At 38.1% G+C, this 17,565-nt stretch overlaps 1 protein-coding gene across 1 annotated transcript in view; it reads right to left on the bottom strand.

Moving 5' to 3' along the window:
* Positions 1-9,805: 9,805 nt before the first annotated feature.
* The window catches only part of FAM19A5 (family with sequence similarity 19 member A5, C-C motif chemokine like), a 384,146-nt gene continuing 376,386 nt past the window's right edge, over positions 9,806-17,565 (bottom strand). Inside the window, exons 3-4 of the mRNA XM_019474585.1 lie at positions 14,555-14,682; positions 9,806-9,832 (exon numbers count right to left, since the gene is read on the bottom strand). Of these exons, the coding sequence (XP_019330130.1) occupies positions 9,806-9,832; positions 14,555-14,682 (155 nt within the window). The remainder of the gene's footprint in view (positions 9,833-14,554; positions 14,683-17,565) is intronic.

Here is a 17,565-nt window from a genome sequence, read left to right on the forward strand (position 1 = left end):
AAGTTAGTATGAAATTGACATTTTAATGAAATTCAAAATTTTCATTGGTGACGCATACTTAGAAGTGTGTATTCTGAGGAGGTGGATATCTGTCTTTCTAAACTAAGGCCCCTCTGATATCCTTCAGATTTAGTCAGACAAGAATATGAAGTCTGGCTAAACCACCAGGAGGAATCAGGAAAGACAGCCATGTACCTCAACCAACGATGATGACAACAGGGCCATACATCTTTTGCATATCAGTCTAGTAGTTAGACCATTCATCTAGGATGCATCTAGGCCTATTTATCTCCAAGGCGATCGAATCCCCACTTCCTGCATTCCAGGCAAATGCCGTGATCACCAGGCAAATATCTCAAATCAGACTATTTTTCACTCCTCTTCCAAAAGCTAAACCACCGTGCAGCAAATTTGAAGTCCCATGGAGAACAGACAGGATAGTCTGTCCAAGCCCAGTAGCTGACACTCATCAGGGAACAGAACAGAGGATACAGATCTCTCTCCATGAAACATATATGCATTTTTATATTGACATTGGATAAAAAACAGCCTGAAGAGATTTAATTGTCTTCTGGAGATACCTAACCTGTCTACATAGCCACTGAGGACAGAAAATTCAATGTCCTGTTGGAGATCTAGATAGGCACCTACTCCTCTGGCTAGATAGTAAAGCTGGGCACATTTGCTCATGTCCTTGGCTTAGACACTTAGGCTGTGGCTAGTATGACTTCAATTCAAAATTCACATTTCTCAGAAAGAAATCTCATCATATAATTGATGTCCTAGTTGAAGCCCCAGGTGTGTCAAGTCCCACAGGCAAAGTGAAAAACTCATATAATTGGCTTGTACCTGATCTTTTCCATGCTAAAGCTGTGTGTCAAACATCTAGAGGGTGTTACAGAAGGACGATGTTCCCTCTTCATGAATCATAGAATCATAGAATCGTTTAGGTTGGAAAAGACCTTTAAGATCATCAAGTCCAACCATTAACCTAGCACTGCCAAGTCCACCATTAAACCATGTCCCTAAGTGCCACATCTACACGTCTTTTAAATACCTCCAGGGATGGTGACTCAACCACTTCCTTGGGCAGCCTGTTCAAATGCTTGACAACCCTTTGAGTGAAGAAATTTTTCCTAATAGCCAATCTAAACCTCCCCTGGCACAACTTGAGGCTGTTTCCTCTTGTCCTATTGCTTGTTACTTGGGAGAGGAGGCTGACACCCACTTCACCCAAAGCAGCCCTGTGCACCTCTCAGCTACAGTAATCGCTATACCTGAGGTAGTGCTATTCCTTAAGACATCACCTAGACCACTAAATGCACCTTCAGTTGTATGACTCACTTCACATGGAAGACAAGAATTTACCTCAGAAGTCTGCAAAATACCATCCTTCATTAAAATATATCAGTGATTAGGCTTAATAAACACCACCATTCAACCTCACCCTATCTAGCCTAAAGTGTCTTTCAAACGGGTGATGAAACCCCTAGAAGGAAAAGAATTCAGAAGGCTACCTCTACTGTTATAAGAACTAAGTATCAGTCTTCCCATAACCCTGACAACTTTTTTTTCTCTTTTTACATATTTGACATTGCCACACCACAAAATGTATATTTTTTTGTAGCTGGAACAATTATAAGAATTGTTCTGTAAGGGAAAAAAAACCTCTCAAAAGAGATTCTCAGGACTTCATGGAGAAAAAGGAAAAGAGATAGGAAGAAAAAGGAAAAGAACAAGAAGAAGAAGCAGCCCTCAGGGATACTGGCCTATGTTGAGATTTACTGATTCTCACTTCATTTCAAAGCAATCAGTTGGTCATTTTATTATGGTTAATGATTTCAAGGATATAGGAAGTGAGTTCCTTCTGCCTTAAGGGAACATCTCCCACATCAGTGTGTATTCTGTTTCCTGCAATTTAGTGGAGACAACCTCAACTTTCTATTTAAAGACTTGACTTTGCACATTTTTTACTGCTAAGGCTAAACTTGCTGTGATCATAGACTTATTCTGCTGAAGGCCCAACTCTGGCTACAGGATGCATAAGACTGATGTAATGCTGAAACGAACCCTACCATCTATCCATACCCTTTCAGTCACATAAAAGAAGATGAAAAATTACTCCACAGCACAATTCAGTAACAAGTTTCTGTGACCAGTGTCTGTCTGGCTGAACAGACAACTAGTCTCTGTGAGAAAAATTAAGTCTGTCTGATGACTCAAAGCAATCTCAGAGTATCACAACTCTTCCCCTCATATGGTTTATGAGTTATTCCACTATGGCTTTTATAAAGATGGTTAAAAAATAATCATAACGTTTGAGCTGGTAAAGACCAATCAGTTAATTTATTTCATATCCTACCAATACAAGATTCATCCCCACAGTACTCTTTCTAGATCTTTGTTCAAGCTAGCTTTGAACTAAACAATTGTTGGAGTTTTCAGCTCTGAGAAACTATTCCACAGCCTAATAGACTGAACTGCTAGTATTTTTTCTCCTACATTTTTCTCTATCCATACTTTTGTCTCTGCAGGCCACCTTATATGCTTCCTCTTCCTCTATGATTTTACAATGTTGAATTAGTCATGGATTGTTACTGGCTTCATTTGTGTCTCGCCTGTTAGCCACCATTTTGGTCAGTTCAACAAATTTTTGTGCTTTATGTAACTCTAAACAGACAATTCTACATGTGTTTGGTTGTTCTCTGATTTTGCTGTGGGATTAGGATGTGTTCTACCTACATTTTCACAGGAGCTATCATCAGTTACATTTTAGCTCCTTCAGGGATTTTTACATTATCTTTCAATCTTCATGGGTATCCTTCTTTTAAATTCCATTTAAGTCTTAACTTAGTCAGACTTTAGTTGCCAAGTTTCCACCCAAGGCAAACTGAAGTAAAATAATTTTGGGGGCAGACAGAACAGGACGCGAAGATTCATAAACACCTGACAGAAGTTCCAGAGGTATTCAGAAATGCCTTGGTTTGAGAAGCAAGGCGAGTAAGCTCTAACACTATCTGAAATGGGTGTTTCAGCACCTAAAATATGCCTGAGTCCCCAGAGGACTCCTAATGTGCTACCGATGCTCAAACCATTCCTCAGTCACCCGTACAGCTCTGAATCCAGCACAAAAACATGACAAGGGGTGAGGAGTACATCTCTCAGGTCTTACACATATTCAATGGGAAAACAAAAAAAAGGCAGTAGGAACAGTACTCAGTGCTTCCTTCTCGCTCAGAGGACTCCCCTTCTCACTGGGCCACAAACTCATGTTCCTTTTTACCTATTTTTGCCATCTGGACCCATCAGTCTTGAATTGCTTTCTGCACAAGAGTTTCCTAAAGGACCACAAAGGGGCCTCACCTGGGATACGCCCCAGTCTGGCAGGTCATGTGATTTGTGGAGTAGTGTGGCAACCTACTCTAGATGCTCTGTGGATACTCTGTGAATGTCTTTATCTTGTTTCCTTGGTCTCCGCTGGGTTGATACGGAGATCAGGTACTAAAGGGCCTACATGCTTCCCTCCCTAAGTGCATTACCTTCCTAAGTTTGGTCCCATCACAAGATTTAGGGTCTTAATTATTATTTGCATTTGGCCTCCAAAATTTACAACACACTTAAGCCCTGCTGATCTCAGCCAACTTCTTTTTAGCTACTCAAAGAGATTAAATACTTAATTTTCACTGACATGATGCTTCTCCCCCCCTCCCTCTCCCTTTTATTTTTATGACTCACTGGTCAGAACTGGCTCCTTGCAAGCTGTTTTTGGCTGTATTATCACATGTCAGCTCGGTCTCAGGAATGTTCCTCCAAAAGTTTCCCCGCATCCTGCTTCCTTTCCAACCACCAAAATTATTTCCTTAAGGGAGTATCTTTCAGTCTTAGGTGAAATCCAGGTTTCTTTACTGTGCCTAGAGATGTCCAATATCCATCAGTAGGAATAAATATTTCTCCAGAAATCAGTCTGTCACCACATTATTCACAGAGGGACAGCACACAAATTTAGAATTGCGACATATGTCCTTATAAATGCTTTAATGTAAATGGAGAATAGTATTAGACAGTAGAGAGGCTACCTTTAAAATCCCCACTCCAGAAAAATACAGCATCCTCCACAGTTTAGGACATGGACTTTCAAATATCTTATCCCCTTCACGTAGGGTACGCCAGTGTATTTCATTTGAGGGAGGTATTTCATATGCTTTGTCTGCACCTCAGGGGCAACTTTTAGAATTCTTTGGAAAGTGCAAATGGGGAAGAATAGCAAAATTAGCTGAAAAAACTAACTAGGTATCCAGCAGCAGTTGTTGATGGCCCAACAGGCATTGGAACTACGTAATAAAGGCTGACATACCCCATAGGTTTTGGCCTAGAATAATTTAAACTGCTCTGTGTCTGCGTTATTCTAGGTTAATCTGCAGTATTGTAATCAGAAGCTGATGTGGCTGAAAACTAACCTGGCAAAAAGTGATTCCTGTTTGGCATCCCAGACATTTCCACAAGCACTTAAGTGCCTGCCCAAAATGGAGGTCAGGCATATACAGCCAGAGTGGGGTAGGAGAATGGGACTGGGGCAGTCTGGATTTAGACCGGTTTAGGCTACCGTGAAGCTGCACTGTCAATTAAAGAAAAGGTCCTATTCGTGTATATTTTGCTGTTTGATATTACTGTCCCACCCTTGCCTGGTTTTATCTGGATCAAGGATCAGCCAGTTTTGTTCACTTCCAACCTCCTGTCTCAGCCATGTAATGAGACTGCTAATCTCTAATGAAACGCAGGAATAGCCCAAGCTTTGAGCTACCACTTTACTATGACTCTGTAAACTGAATTGTCTTTCTGCATACCCTAGTAAGCACATATGCAAGTGAACAGGAGGAGTAGGTGAGAACAAAGTCTCATAGGCAGGAGTTAACTAGATGAAAAAACAGGCAACCTTATCCTTTAGGTCTGCTCCCAAGGTAAAGAAACTTGTGTGCAGACATAATGCTACTAAGTATCGAAGCTCTACTCCAGACGCTTGATGAAAATACAGCAGGGGAATATTGAAAAACAGAAATGTCTGTTGTGTGCCTGCCTTCCACAGATTTTCAATAACACTTAAGAGCTTAACATCTTTTATGCTTTTGAAACCATTCTTAACAAAATAACATTATACCTTTCACAAATCTATCTCTTCCTGGGACACCTTGACCTAGATCAATACACTCCTGTTAACTGTTATTATGTCCTGTTCACAGGTCCTCCATCAGTACCTTGTTGAAATGTGAGTTTTCAATGTGACAGGCCTTTCTGAATTAATTTTCAAGTATGATTTTAAGAAATAATGTGTCAAATGGATTATAAAAATCCCTGTACTATAACACCTATTTAATTTTCTTTATTCACTGCTTGTTTTGTTCAGTCCAAGAATTCTAGCTTGCTTTGCATAATTTAACAGAAATTTTTGGGGGTATTCTTAAAAAAGAAATGTTCCAAAATGGATATACATGTGCAACATCATCATCTTCTAACACTTGTACCATGAACATTGTCACTGTGCGAAATGGGTGTGTAATAATTTTAGCATCATTTTAAATTCTTGATATTGATGTGACATACCAGTTTCCAACCTTCATAGTTTTCCATTACATGCCCACAAAAAAAATGATTTAAACTATATACTCAAGTTCTGTGTTGTCTTTTCCAGCTTTCTTCCTCGTTTGCATTATCAAATCTATTTTTTCTTCCACATGTACAACTGTAGTCCTCTTCAGTTCAACTACATGGCATATAGCATCTATTGAATCACTTCTTACAGTGTGTTGTGCTACTTACAGTGAATCAAGAAATTGCACAAGTAATCTTCAGGGTTGTTTCCTCAGATGGTCTCTCTTTGCAGTCACTTATTAAATGAAAATTGATTTTCTCATATTCATGTAAGAAATCAGAACCTTCAGACAATGTCAATCTATTATGAACCATATGCAGTAGGACTGGGCAGCACTGTATCAAATTGTCTGGTTTAGCAGATGAATGAGATTTAGTTGCTTAACACAGGCAGCTAGTGAACTAGCATATCCTGCATGGCTTCCAGCTGCCACCCCACAACGACACTGGTCTATAGGTTCTGTGTCATTTATGCTCACCCTATGCAAGATGTCTTCAACACCCTTAGGTATCTGAATGCACTAAAATGATAAATTGAGGAAACTAAGTCCCATTTAGAATGTTTATCTGTTATGCTAAGAATTGTCAAAACACAAAAAGACCCAATACTACCATTACTAATATGAATGTGGTTTAACTTTTCTTGTTCCCTTTTTGTCAATCTCAGTTTATTAATGTACTAATTCTTAACACGTTAATTTCTTAGAACAGTTACAATGCTATTTCAGTATTTGGAAAGACCTACCTAAATGTAAATGGTGACTAAGGTGCTAAACAACAGTAACAAAATCTAGTATCAGCCTCTTCACATCCATTCTTTGATGGGCCTGTAATTTTCCCCACGCAGAGACCTGAATCATCCATTATAGATATCAACTGTCTATGCCCTAGGCCTTCCATTTTTAAAACTCAGGTTCTTTTTTTTGTTTTTGAGGAGACTGATGAGAAACTTACCGCCATATAAAAATGTAATTTTTACTGATGTACTGCAAAATTATAGAATTTGGAAAGAATTTCAAATTAAAGTATTTTTTTATCAGGACCAACTTAATAATTTAGGCATTCCTTAAAATGCAGTTTTGTATACACTTGAATTTTTTAAATGTCCACAGTTTATTGGGTGGGTTCACACTATGACATAAAAGTCAATGAATGTATTCCATAAAACCATGAAATAGATGATTGGAAACATTATTATTGCCTGGGGTAGGATCTGCTTTTGTTTACTTACTCAAAGTGACAGTTCAGACCTCAAATGGATCAAAATATAGCTCATTTTACAGTGAACTAACTGTTTTTAAATACAGATTAACCCATATCACCAAAAAAAAAAATATTCCTAAGCATTAATCAGTAAACCAGTTTTACCTCACTGAATCTAAGTCTGTCCTCTCCCTAAGTTAGCATAGTAAGATGGGACTGAATGCTAGAAGCAACCTCCCAATATGAATATGAGTTAAGAAAAAGGAATCCTGAAAGAAAAGATATCTCTAGAAATCTTATCTATCTGAAAATTGAGTTTATTTATTTGTACAGGAATTGCAGCATCATTAAAATAGACCACGCAGACTACCTGAGGCTATTATAATTCCCCATTAAAATCTGAAAATATATGTTCTGAAAGAGAAGAACAAAATCTATGTTTCCCTATTTTCTTCCATGGAATTATTTGAGATACTAACAAATTACAATTTCAACTTAGACATTTTACTCCAAGTTATTCTTGGAGTAAACTGTGGTCTCTTTTCAGGCAGCGTGACTCACTGAACATCAGTAGAACCAGTATTCAGCATTCAGGACAGAGGGAGGCACCTAATCTCTTCAAGGTGGTTCTTCAAGTTTCTGCCAGCTCCTTTCAACATGAAGTTTACAAAAATCACAAAACCTTTGCTAGCATGTTGGATTTAGGACTTGAAGATTTGTTATTTGCCACAAAGAAATGTATTTTGATAAGGATCATGGAGAATAGAATAGGTGGGTTTCAGTACATTGGTACCACAAAGGAGTGCACAGCTTTGAGAAGACTGTACTAGTTGAAGCAGTACTAATATGCAAGAGAACTTGCATATTACGAAGCAATAGCATGGCCCCACTCTATTTAGTTCTTCAACTTCATGAGGATTTTATTTCTATTTAGCTTCCTCAGTGCATGAAGGACTTAAGACATGGGGCCATGAAGACCATCCCACCACTCTACTTGTAAGCTTGCCTTGAGCTACTATTCTTTTCTAACACAAGAATTAGAAACATGACTTTTAACCTCTTTGAGACTTAAGACATTCAACCCACATGCTAACTTGCTCAGAAATTAACAGAAAGAAATCTAATTCCAGTATTGCAATGATGACCCATTTGTAAATTATGATACCTTTTGTAAACAATTAGAACAATGCAAACTCTGTTCAGAGCATAAAAATCTCTTGAAAGCCATGGAAATAAACAACAGGTTGAATCTAGGTCTTGGGGTAGAAATCTATAGAGTGTACACTGAAGCACATGGCTATGACATGTCAAGAATTGGTATTTTCTCTCATAATTAATGCTAGTACTATTTGGAAGAATATGAAATTAATAAAAAAATATTAGAAGGCTTAGTTAAAGCACTGGACCATGACTAGGGCTGATCCTGTAGATACGCAGTTACATTAGAATGAGTTGTTAATTATGAGCAACCTAGTCCTGGCAGTTCATATGTACAGTCACACATCCAAATTTCATGACTTTTTGATTTTAACAATACCTGCAGGAGATATTCTGCAGAGGGTGTTCATGTTCTACCCTTTCTCAACTTGATATATAAATATAAAAGGTAGAACACAAACTTTTCAACATATAAAAGGTATTTCAGACTGGCTTCTAATTATGTAGTAGTGGTCTCAGAAAACTTTATTCAAATAGCAATTTCAGGACCACCCTACTGAGACCTGAGTTAGTTTTAGAGGACTTTGTCATACATAATGCTTGATGAAGCAATGGTCTCGGAGCTCATGAAGCTCTAACTGGCTGACAGCAGGAGTTGAGAATACAGATGGTTCTTAGTGACAATAAGGATAGTGATTTTCTTAAACCAGATTTCTAGAAATCCAACAAGAAATTCAGAGTGAGCATGGCTGAGGATGATCTGCAAGAGAATCAGGCTGAGTTAATGATCTGTTTTGCCCATAAGTGTATTTGTGAGAGCCCTTTCTGCTGCTGCTAAGATCTCTCACAAGGCAGTGGCAGGCATGCCATCATGAAGAGGGCCACACAGAAAAAGAGAAGACAGAGAAGACGTTAGGACTCACAATTGTGCATGCATATGGACTTTGAAGCAAGGATGTACTCCTGGTCCCATAGCTTAAAAATAGCCAAAGATTCTGATTCCCCAGCAGTATTGGCTATGAATGATGGAAAATTCAGGATCATAACTTCCTGCTTGTTTCTAAAAGCTATTCTTTGGATTGGGATGAGTGGATACACCAGCCTCCTGAAAAATATCCTCTGTAATCTTGGTCTGTATGTAGTGTTCCTGTTACAGTTAGGACAGTGAGGGAATTTGGTAGATGAACTGCTGACAAGTAGATTTAATGTATCTGTTTCATAAGTTGACCACTTCTGACAAAGGGGAAGAGGGAAACTTAATTTGGCATGGCATGCATGTCTGCATCATTCCACTGCTCTAATTTGGTGCTGCTTAAAAGCTTATTTTGGTGGATATTGTGTCTTGGAATGACACAGAACTAGAACTGTCAGGATGTCAAAAAACTTCCAAAAACAGCTTAAACAAATAAAATCAGCTGACCTGTGGAGATGTGAAATGCACATTTAGAAACACTCAGAGCTGGAATGTAGGTGAGGCTAAGTACAGGAATGCCAGGGTTATGTGAATATCCTACAACAACAACATGAATATCACCAATAAGGACATTTATAAATAACAGTATTTTTATTTTTAAGATACTCTGAATTTCTAAACCTCCTAAAATATTAACTCAGGACTTCCAAATTCACTAAGGTAGGTAGCTAAGGATTGTTAATCTTATTTTTACTGCTGGGGAAACTGAGGCAGAGAGGTTCAGTGACTTACCCAAGGCCACAGAGGGAGTCACTGTCAGAGCCGGGATTAGAGCTCAGGAGTTTCTGGCTCCCAGTCCCAAGCTCAGACCACTAGACCATGGCCTCAGGACATTTCCAGCTGGTCTTCAGTCTAAAAAAAAGTAAATTCTCAAGTATGTTACAGATATGTAACATATATATATTTCTTTTTACTTTGAATGTAATAGTATGAATGAGAACACATTGCTTGTAAGTCAGTGATGAAAAGCAAACCAGTACATTTTATCTGAGTTACCTTTATCATACATGTGTGTATGATAAAGCTCTGCAGAAAAATCTTGATTTAAATTGCAGCCAATACAAACAGCTATTGTATTTTTCAGGGTAAGGAACAAATTGCCTTTCCAACCCAGCCAGCATGTCATTTATATTAATGGTGAGGAATGCTAAGTTGCTCTGTGTGTAAGTAAACTCTATTAAGAAAGTCACGTCCCTTGGTGAAGCTAGATCCTTAGTAAATTTTACTAGCTAAGCACTGAGCTCCATGTCAGAGTAATTACACCTTTTATCCGCTGTGAGCTCTCTCTTAGCTTCTTCATACTCCTTAATTTCCCACTCCAGCTAATTTAGCAAAGGTTTTAAAAGGTTAGCTACTGAGGAACTGGCGCATGAATGTTCTGTTAAGCTCCATGCGTTGAAATCACATCATGTAGAAGAAGGAATTAATTAAGTAACAATTAGGTAGTGATGGATCATTGACAACATATATACAGTTTGGTGCTAAAATTAATCTCCCCTGTAAATCCAATACTTTGTGTATCTTCTCATCTGTACGCTGGCAAGTTTTATACTTGAACTATAAAATGGACAGGCCCTTCAGCAAGATCTTAAAAAAAAGGCGTATCTTCTGGCACTATTGAAACTACATACTATTTTAAAAAATCATATAGCTTCATTTTTTTTTAAAGAATTGAAAGAGTAATGAGAATAGCAAAAGGAGAAGAAAATTTTAAGGCAGGTGATTTTAAAGTGACTGTAAGTACATTTGTTATATGAAAGTACTTAGTATGTTGGAAGTGCTAACAATTGTGTAGTATTCTCTTGCTATCTTCTTTTACAAGTTGCCATATTGTTTCCTTGTATTGACAGTCAGTTGCTTAATACATAGATTGGCAGTTAGCCCAGTCAATCTTCAATTCTAAAAGCCTCTTAGCAGATAAAAAATCTTTGGTTCATTCACACCTTGTAGAAAGGATGACAGGGCAGAAGTGACATCTAGATCCATTTAGAGTGTACTTTGATTTTCCTTTGCCTTGCACCTTGTGTAGTCATTTATAGCTGTGCAAAGTGAGCACAAAATGGATATAAAACACTGCTACCCATGTGAGGAGAGAATTCTGATTTGGTTGCATTATTTCCAGAGGTGATCAACAAAAAGTGCAGGCAGTGAAAAAATGTGGCTCTGCATAGGAAGTCTAAACAATTTTGACACAAAGCACAAAATGATATAAAACACTGCTACCCATGTGAGGAGAGAATTCTGATTTGGTTGCAATATTTCCAGAGGTGATCACAAAAAGTGCCAGGCAGTGAAAAAATGTGGCTCTGCATAGGAAGTCTACTCTTAGCAGATAAAAAATCTTTGGTTCATTCACACCTTGTAGAAAGGATGACAGGGCAGAAGTGACATCTAGATCCATTTAGAGTGTACTTTGATTTTCCTTTGCCTTGCACCTTGTGTAGTCATTTATAGCTGTGCAAAGTGAGCACAAAATGGATATAAAACACTGCTACCCATGTGAGGAGAGAATTCTGATTTGGTTGCATTATTTCCAGAGGTGATCACAAAAAGTGCCAGGCAGTGAAAAAATGTGGCTCTGCATAGGAAGTCTAAACAATTTTGACACAAAGCACAAAGTAGCGGCAGCACTTTCCAAACAATTTACAGAAATTGCACTTTTGCTTTGGAGCAATGGGTATTTTCATTTGCTGTTTGGTATTTTCATAGAAAAAATATTAGATGTTAAACTAATCTACAGAAAACAAATCCTATTTCTTCCTTTTTTTGGTAGAAACATATTTAACTGTGAGTCCTAAACTATATTCTCACAGAAGAAAGAACTCATACCCTACATAAGATCTCCACTAGTTCTACCTTTCCATGTGCTACTTCTAAACCCAGTACTTAAAAAGTTACACTTCTACACAACCTCCTGGAATCAATGCGAAGTCTCAGTCCATCAGAGTTCAATACTGTTCTGGCTTTAGTATGAGTAGCAAATTATTGTCTCAGCATTTACCAAACAGTAATATCTCTGCTAAATGATCTACCACTGCTATGATAATGAAAGACCTATTGCTAAGTATCTTCAAGATACAAACTAATATTAGCAGGAAAGGATGGCAAATATTAGATTAACAGATGTGTGTTAACAAAATTGATAGTTAACAAATTAAGGACCCAATCTGGCTGTCACTGGAGATGTGGTCAAGAATTATTTCTACTTAACAACAGACATTTAGTGTATAATAATTAATTCAATATGTTTGGACATTTATTTCCCCATACTACCTGGTGGCCATTTTTCTGGCCCTTCCCAGCCAGAAATCCTTCCCGTTACACTTAGATGCCATGATGGGCCTGGCAACTCAGGTGTGTTGATTAGGAACAGAAATAGAAATTACTTCACTACATCAGCAGCTGTTGACCTAAGAGTACTGCTACAGTAAATAATGTCTCTTGGTATTTCTAATAGAAAACTTCTTTTCTTTTAATCACAGTCATGCACTTCATAGAGTCATCCTAAGACATAGTTCCCAAACCTATTACCACTGTCCAAAGCTTCCCTTACCCTTCAACCAAGTGGCTAAAGAACAAATGAACACTTTTTTTTATTCTTAATGTTTTAGTAATACTGTATTATAGATTTATAGGGGTTTCTTCGGCTTTTTCTTTTCTTTTCTTTTTTTTCCTTTTCTTTTTTCCCCCTTCCCCTTCTGGATTCAGAGCTTCTTTAAGTATTCTGAGTTGCTAGTCTGGCTTGACTGAAAAGTACAGTGTGTTTGTTGTGTGTCTGCATGTGTGATGCCAACTGTTGAAGACTGCTTGATGTTAGATGAGGGCTTATGCTCAGAGCTGTTCTACAGTTGGCTCTCTGGCAGAATCTCTCCTCACCAATGATAATGATGTCTCTGTGTGGGGAAGAGTCTGTTTTATAATATTACACTTGCCATGGCCTTAATTTTACTGATGGGGCATGATTATGATTTCATTTACGTTAATCAAAATCATGAGTCATTCCAGTCATGTCAATAGCATTGAAGAGCTATACAGACAAGTGAGAGTTCAGAATCAGGCTTCTGGTGTTTAATCTGAAAGGATATCTGAATCGCTTCATTAAAGATAGATACTGAAGGATAGATCCTCTGCTTACTTTGCATTACTCAGTCATGCCATTAGCATAAAACATCAAATAAAGAACTATAATGACAGCTGGCAATGTGTCACAGTGCATGGGTTTTCTGTTTACCTTGGGTGCAGAAAATACCCCTGAATTAACAAGATTTAAGATAATATTTCAAGTATGACAAAGTGACCGTATTAGGTCTCCTTGCCCTTGGAAGTTGGCATTAATGTTTCAAAAACTTATTTCGTTCCTTTGGTTTTTTATGTCACTCTTACATAACTTGAATGCAAAAGATCTAAAGGCAAACAATATTTAAGTAAGACCTCAGAGACTGCGTTAAGTTTTATAGCCCTGTCCATAATGAATATTATGCCTGGTAAATACAGGAGCAGCAAAACTGTGATCACAATTCATGAAGCTTCTTTTGTAGGTATCTCATAAAGTACTATCAAATCTTCATTCTTTTTTAAAAAGTGAAAAACATGTTAATTTTCCAAAATATAGTCATTCTAAAACAATAACTGGTGTCTGTCTCCTTTTCAGACAGAGAAATTGTGATTGTGCAGGGGGATGATGGCCTTAATTTAGTCCTCACTGATAAGTACTTTTAAGACTAAATATTCTTGAAATTGCACTTATTTAAATTACACTCAAGTTCCATGTAAATCTAAAAAAAGATTATGGGGGGGGGGGGATAATTTTAAGGGGACTAGCAAGCTATCAGCAAGCTATCAGAATATTGCTCTATTATATCTCTTCAGATTTTTTCCATTTTTGAAGTCAAAGAATTATTGGCATTTGAGAACATTTTCTAGAAATCTGTTTGATATATTACAGGCCCTAGAAACCATTACTGTTGTATATACTCTCAGCTTCACTACAAGCACATGCCCCAAGACACCAAATCAGAGAGTTGAGGGTTTTATCAACAAACCAGGACCAAAAGGAAGCTGAAAGAAGGGTTCTTTTACTGTGTTTTCTACAGGTCTCACTGATTGTCCCACTGAAAACTAAAGACCTATCTGTGCAACTTGCTTTTCCAGTACAGTGGGAGTAGCAAAAATATTTTCTTCCCAATTCCCAGTGAGAGCTTTGTTTTCACCCTGCTAGACCATGTGTTCAGTTTTATACCCTACACCTCCTCAGTGTAAGAAAATTCTTGTACAGTGAAGCAGTAAGATCCTGTCTTCAGGCTGAATACAAATGTTAGTTAAACCACCGGTGCCTTTTAAGAAAACCTTGATATAATTTCCACTCTTAGTAACTGTGGGAATTATACATTTTTCCTGTCTTTGTGATAACATTGCTGTGTATTTCAGTAAGCACACTTGGGCACATAGCTTAATTATAAGGCAACAGACTTTACATATCTGTGCTGAAAACCAATTAGAAATCGCACTCTTTGTTTTTCAATAACCTAAAGTGAATGAGAAACTGAAGAAATATAGAACAGAGAAGTGACCTACCGTGGTTGTCTTTATCCGTCCTCCTGGTTGCGTACAGGTCCAGCCTGATTTATTGATTAGCAAATCACAGCCTTCTCCTTCTAAACATGGAAGCATTTCACACCACTGTTTTGTTTTGATAATTCGTGCTATGGAACAGAAAAGAAAAAAAAAAAACAACAACCAAAAACAATTGGCAGGAGAATTCACATTTCACTTATCTCTAAACACTTTCTCATTTGAGTTGTCTATTTTCATCATCTGATAATGCAGCCATAGGTTATGATGTAGACAGCCCTAGGCAATTTACAGAATTATTTACAACACCTGCTGTGCCAACAAATTTCATAATAAAAATAGAACTTAAAAAACAACAATAAAACAAAAGACAGCGCTGTTGTAGATCGAAAGAACATAAAAGTTAGCTACTTTTCTAATTAATTGCATGCTTCTTACAGTCAAGGAAATATTGTTGGGGGGGGCTAACAACCCAAGACTTACTATCCTAACTAATCATTACGGCAGCCTAAAAGTGACCTACGACTGGGATCCATTGTGTTAGACTCTGTACAAACCTGAGCAGACACTCCTTATCCTGAACTGCTTCCATTGTAAATAGACACGAGACACACACTGGATACAGAAAAGCTATAATAAATAGGTAGAGGGGTCAACATAATGACAGAAATTGTGAAACTGTGATACTTGCAATGGTAGGGGCATAGTTAGGGGCAGGAACTAGGAACATAAGAAGGACAGGTGTTGCATGAAGTAAAGGTTGGGAAATCATAGGGAAGGAGACAATAAGCAGAAGGAAAAGACTGGAACACCCTATTACGACAAGGGAAAGGAAGTCTAGCCAGGAAGGTCCCTAACTGAAAGGTGGTGTGTTGCGTGCTTTGCAGCTCCTCTTAATGCTTGTGTCTCTGGTAAGCTGGTTCTGCAAAATTTCCTCAAGGTCACACACAGCAAGTAGTCTTGGAACCACAGAGCTCCGACTCCATTAAAGTAGATGCAGAGGAGCTGTAGGGAGCAATTTTTCTTCAAGGCAGGGAGAAAAGGGGCTTTAATTCCTGTAGGCTTCTTTCTGGATTATACTACTACTTCTTTTGAGTTCCTATCTGTACTATCTGGGTTCCTTCTCATAGAATATTAAGCAATATGACTAATATCTACTATTTTGTTACTCTTTCACTGTCCCCCTGTAGGGAAAATTGTAGGGTGGAGTGTTAGTTTGGGATACTTTTTATAAAATACATATACAGAGATGCACTCACTTGCATGGTGCCATATAGTAATGCAAAACAAGGTAAGAGCCCCCAATCAATCTATCTATCTTTTGCTCAGACTGTAAGGCTCAGAGTCCACAGAAAATGGTCCTCAGTTCCTTCAGAGATCATCTCAGCAATCCTGAGCTAGACTATAAGAAAGCTTCACCACCCCAATTTGTACATAAGTGTCCTGGGATTCAACGACAGAATAAGTTCCACATACAGGGACACAGATCATGTCTTCCTCTCTGTTGATGTGTGACACCAATACACACAATGTATCTTCAACAGTCATGAGTCCAACAAAAAGAGAATTACAGGAGAAATACTTAGCAAGATAAACATACAAGAAGCTTAGGATGCTCCAAATTAATTTTGGGTCCAAGGAGCTTAAAAGCAGCATTTATACCCAGTGGCAGTTGCAGCTTTTTATGCTCACCTGAACATGTGATTCAGCCTCCCTATGCCCCTGACGTCCTCTGTCTGGAACTACTTAAGAATACATTCCCCAATGCCACTGGATCGTGGCAAGAAATAGAAGTGCAATTTAAAGTCTTTTAATAAAATCCTTTCCAATATTTTGACATGAAACAACTTGTGTCCTCAGTCCCAATACAATTGTTGGTAAGCTCTAGCAATATAATGAACACCGATTTCTTTCAGTGGAAGCTCAATCTGAAATTCATATTAAGATTTTCATTATAAAAAACACTTTAGCTCCCAAACGTCTATATAGGAATTTGCACTGTTCATTAGGCAATATATATATTGCTGGAGGAATGACTCCCAAACAATTTTCATAACTACAATTTTTTCAAGCAAATCCACTAAGTTTTTATAGCACATAATACATGGAAATCTGGATTGTGCTTCGGGTCCATAGGTACTGCTCTACTGAGAACTGGATCATATCCATTTTCAAGGCTAACATCTCCTATGTAACAGATAATAGCCTCATCCTTCCTGAGTGAGGGCATGCATCCAGCTGCAGGCTTTACAGAAAAAGCTCTGTAAAATGTTAACACCAAACCTCACCCATTTGCACGCATATATTTTGCAATTCACAGATCGAAATGGCTATTTCTATCAATGTTTCACCAATATCAAGGATCACTGAAAGACTGAATAGTCAGTTAAACTCAAAAATACATACCAGATTGCCTCTACTATCTCAGGCGGGAGGTTTTCCTGGAAATATAATTTGAATTAATCTTTAAAAAAAGTATTTCTCTCCTCTGTGAATTACTCTTAGTGTTTGCTTGGTTGCTATCTCAGAATGCAGCTATCGGTAATATCACAAATATATGGAGTCCTTGCTCTGGGTATTGGCTATATCCACACGAATTTAGAACACACCAAGAGTATTTTACAGAACATAAAGTCTAAAACATTTCCATGTTAAGTGTATAGACTAGCTCATGCATTTAGGCCTTGAGAATCAGAACAACCTCTTTTTGCAGGGAAAACTACTCAGCTCACATAGTTTAAAGCAAATCAGTATCAAAACGGCTTATTAATTTATTAATGACACATAACCAGCAGCCGTGGAGGTTCAGTACCAGTGATACAAAAAAGTAAACCACAGTACTAGACATGAAATGTTCATAAACACTTGGAAATGCCTAAACGCCCCCTCAGAACTAGTCCCCAACCCCTCTAAGGCACACACGCACCCCGCTCTCCCCATCCCCTCCCCGGGCGTGCGGGTGCCCCCTCGCACCCCCCGGGGCAGACGCGGGCGCTCCGGCTCCAGGGGCGTCC

The sequence above is a fragment of the Aptenodytes forsteri genome, unplaced genomic scaffold (genome assembly GCF_000699145.1).
Source record: "Aptenodytes forsteri isolate BGI_AS27 unplaced genomic scaffold, ASM69914v1 Scaffold137, whole genome shotgun sequence".
Taxonomy (NCBI): domain Eukaryota; kingdom Metazoa; phylum Chordata; class Aves; order Sphenisciformes; family Spheniscidae; genus Aptenodytes; species Aptenodytes forsteri.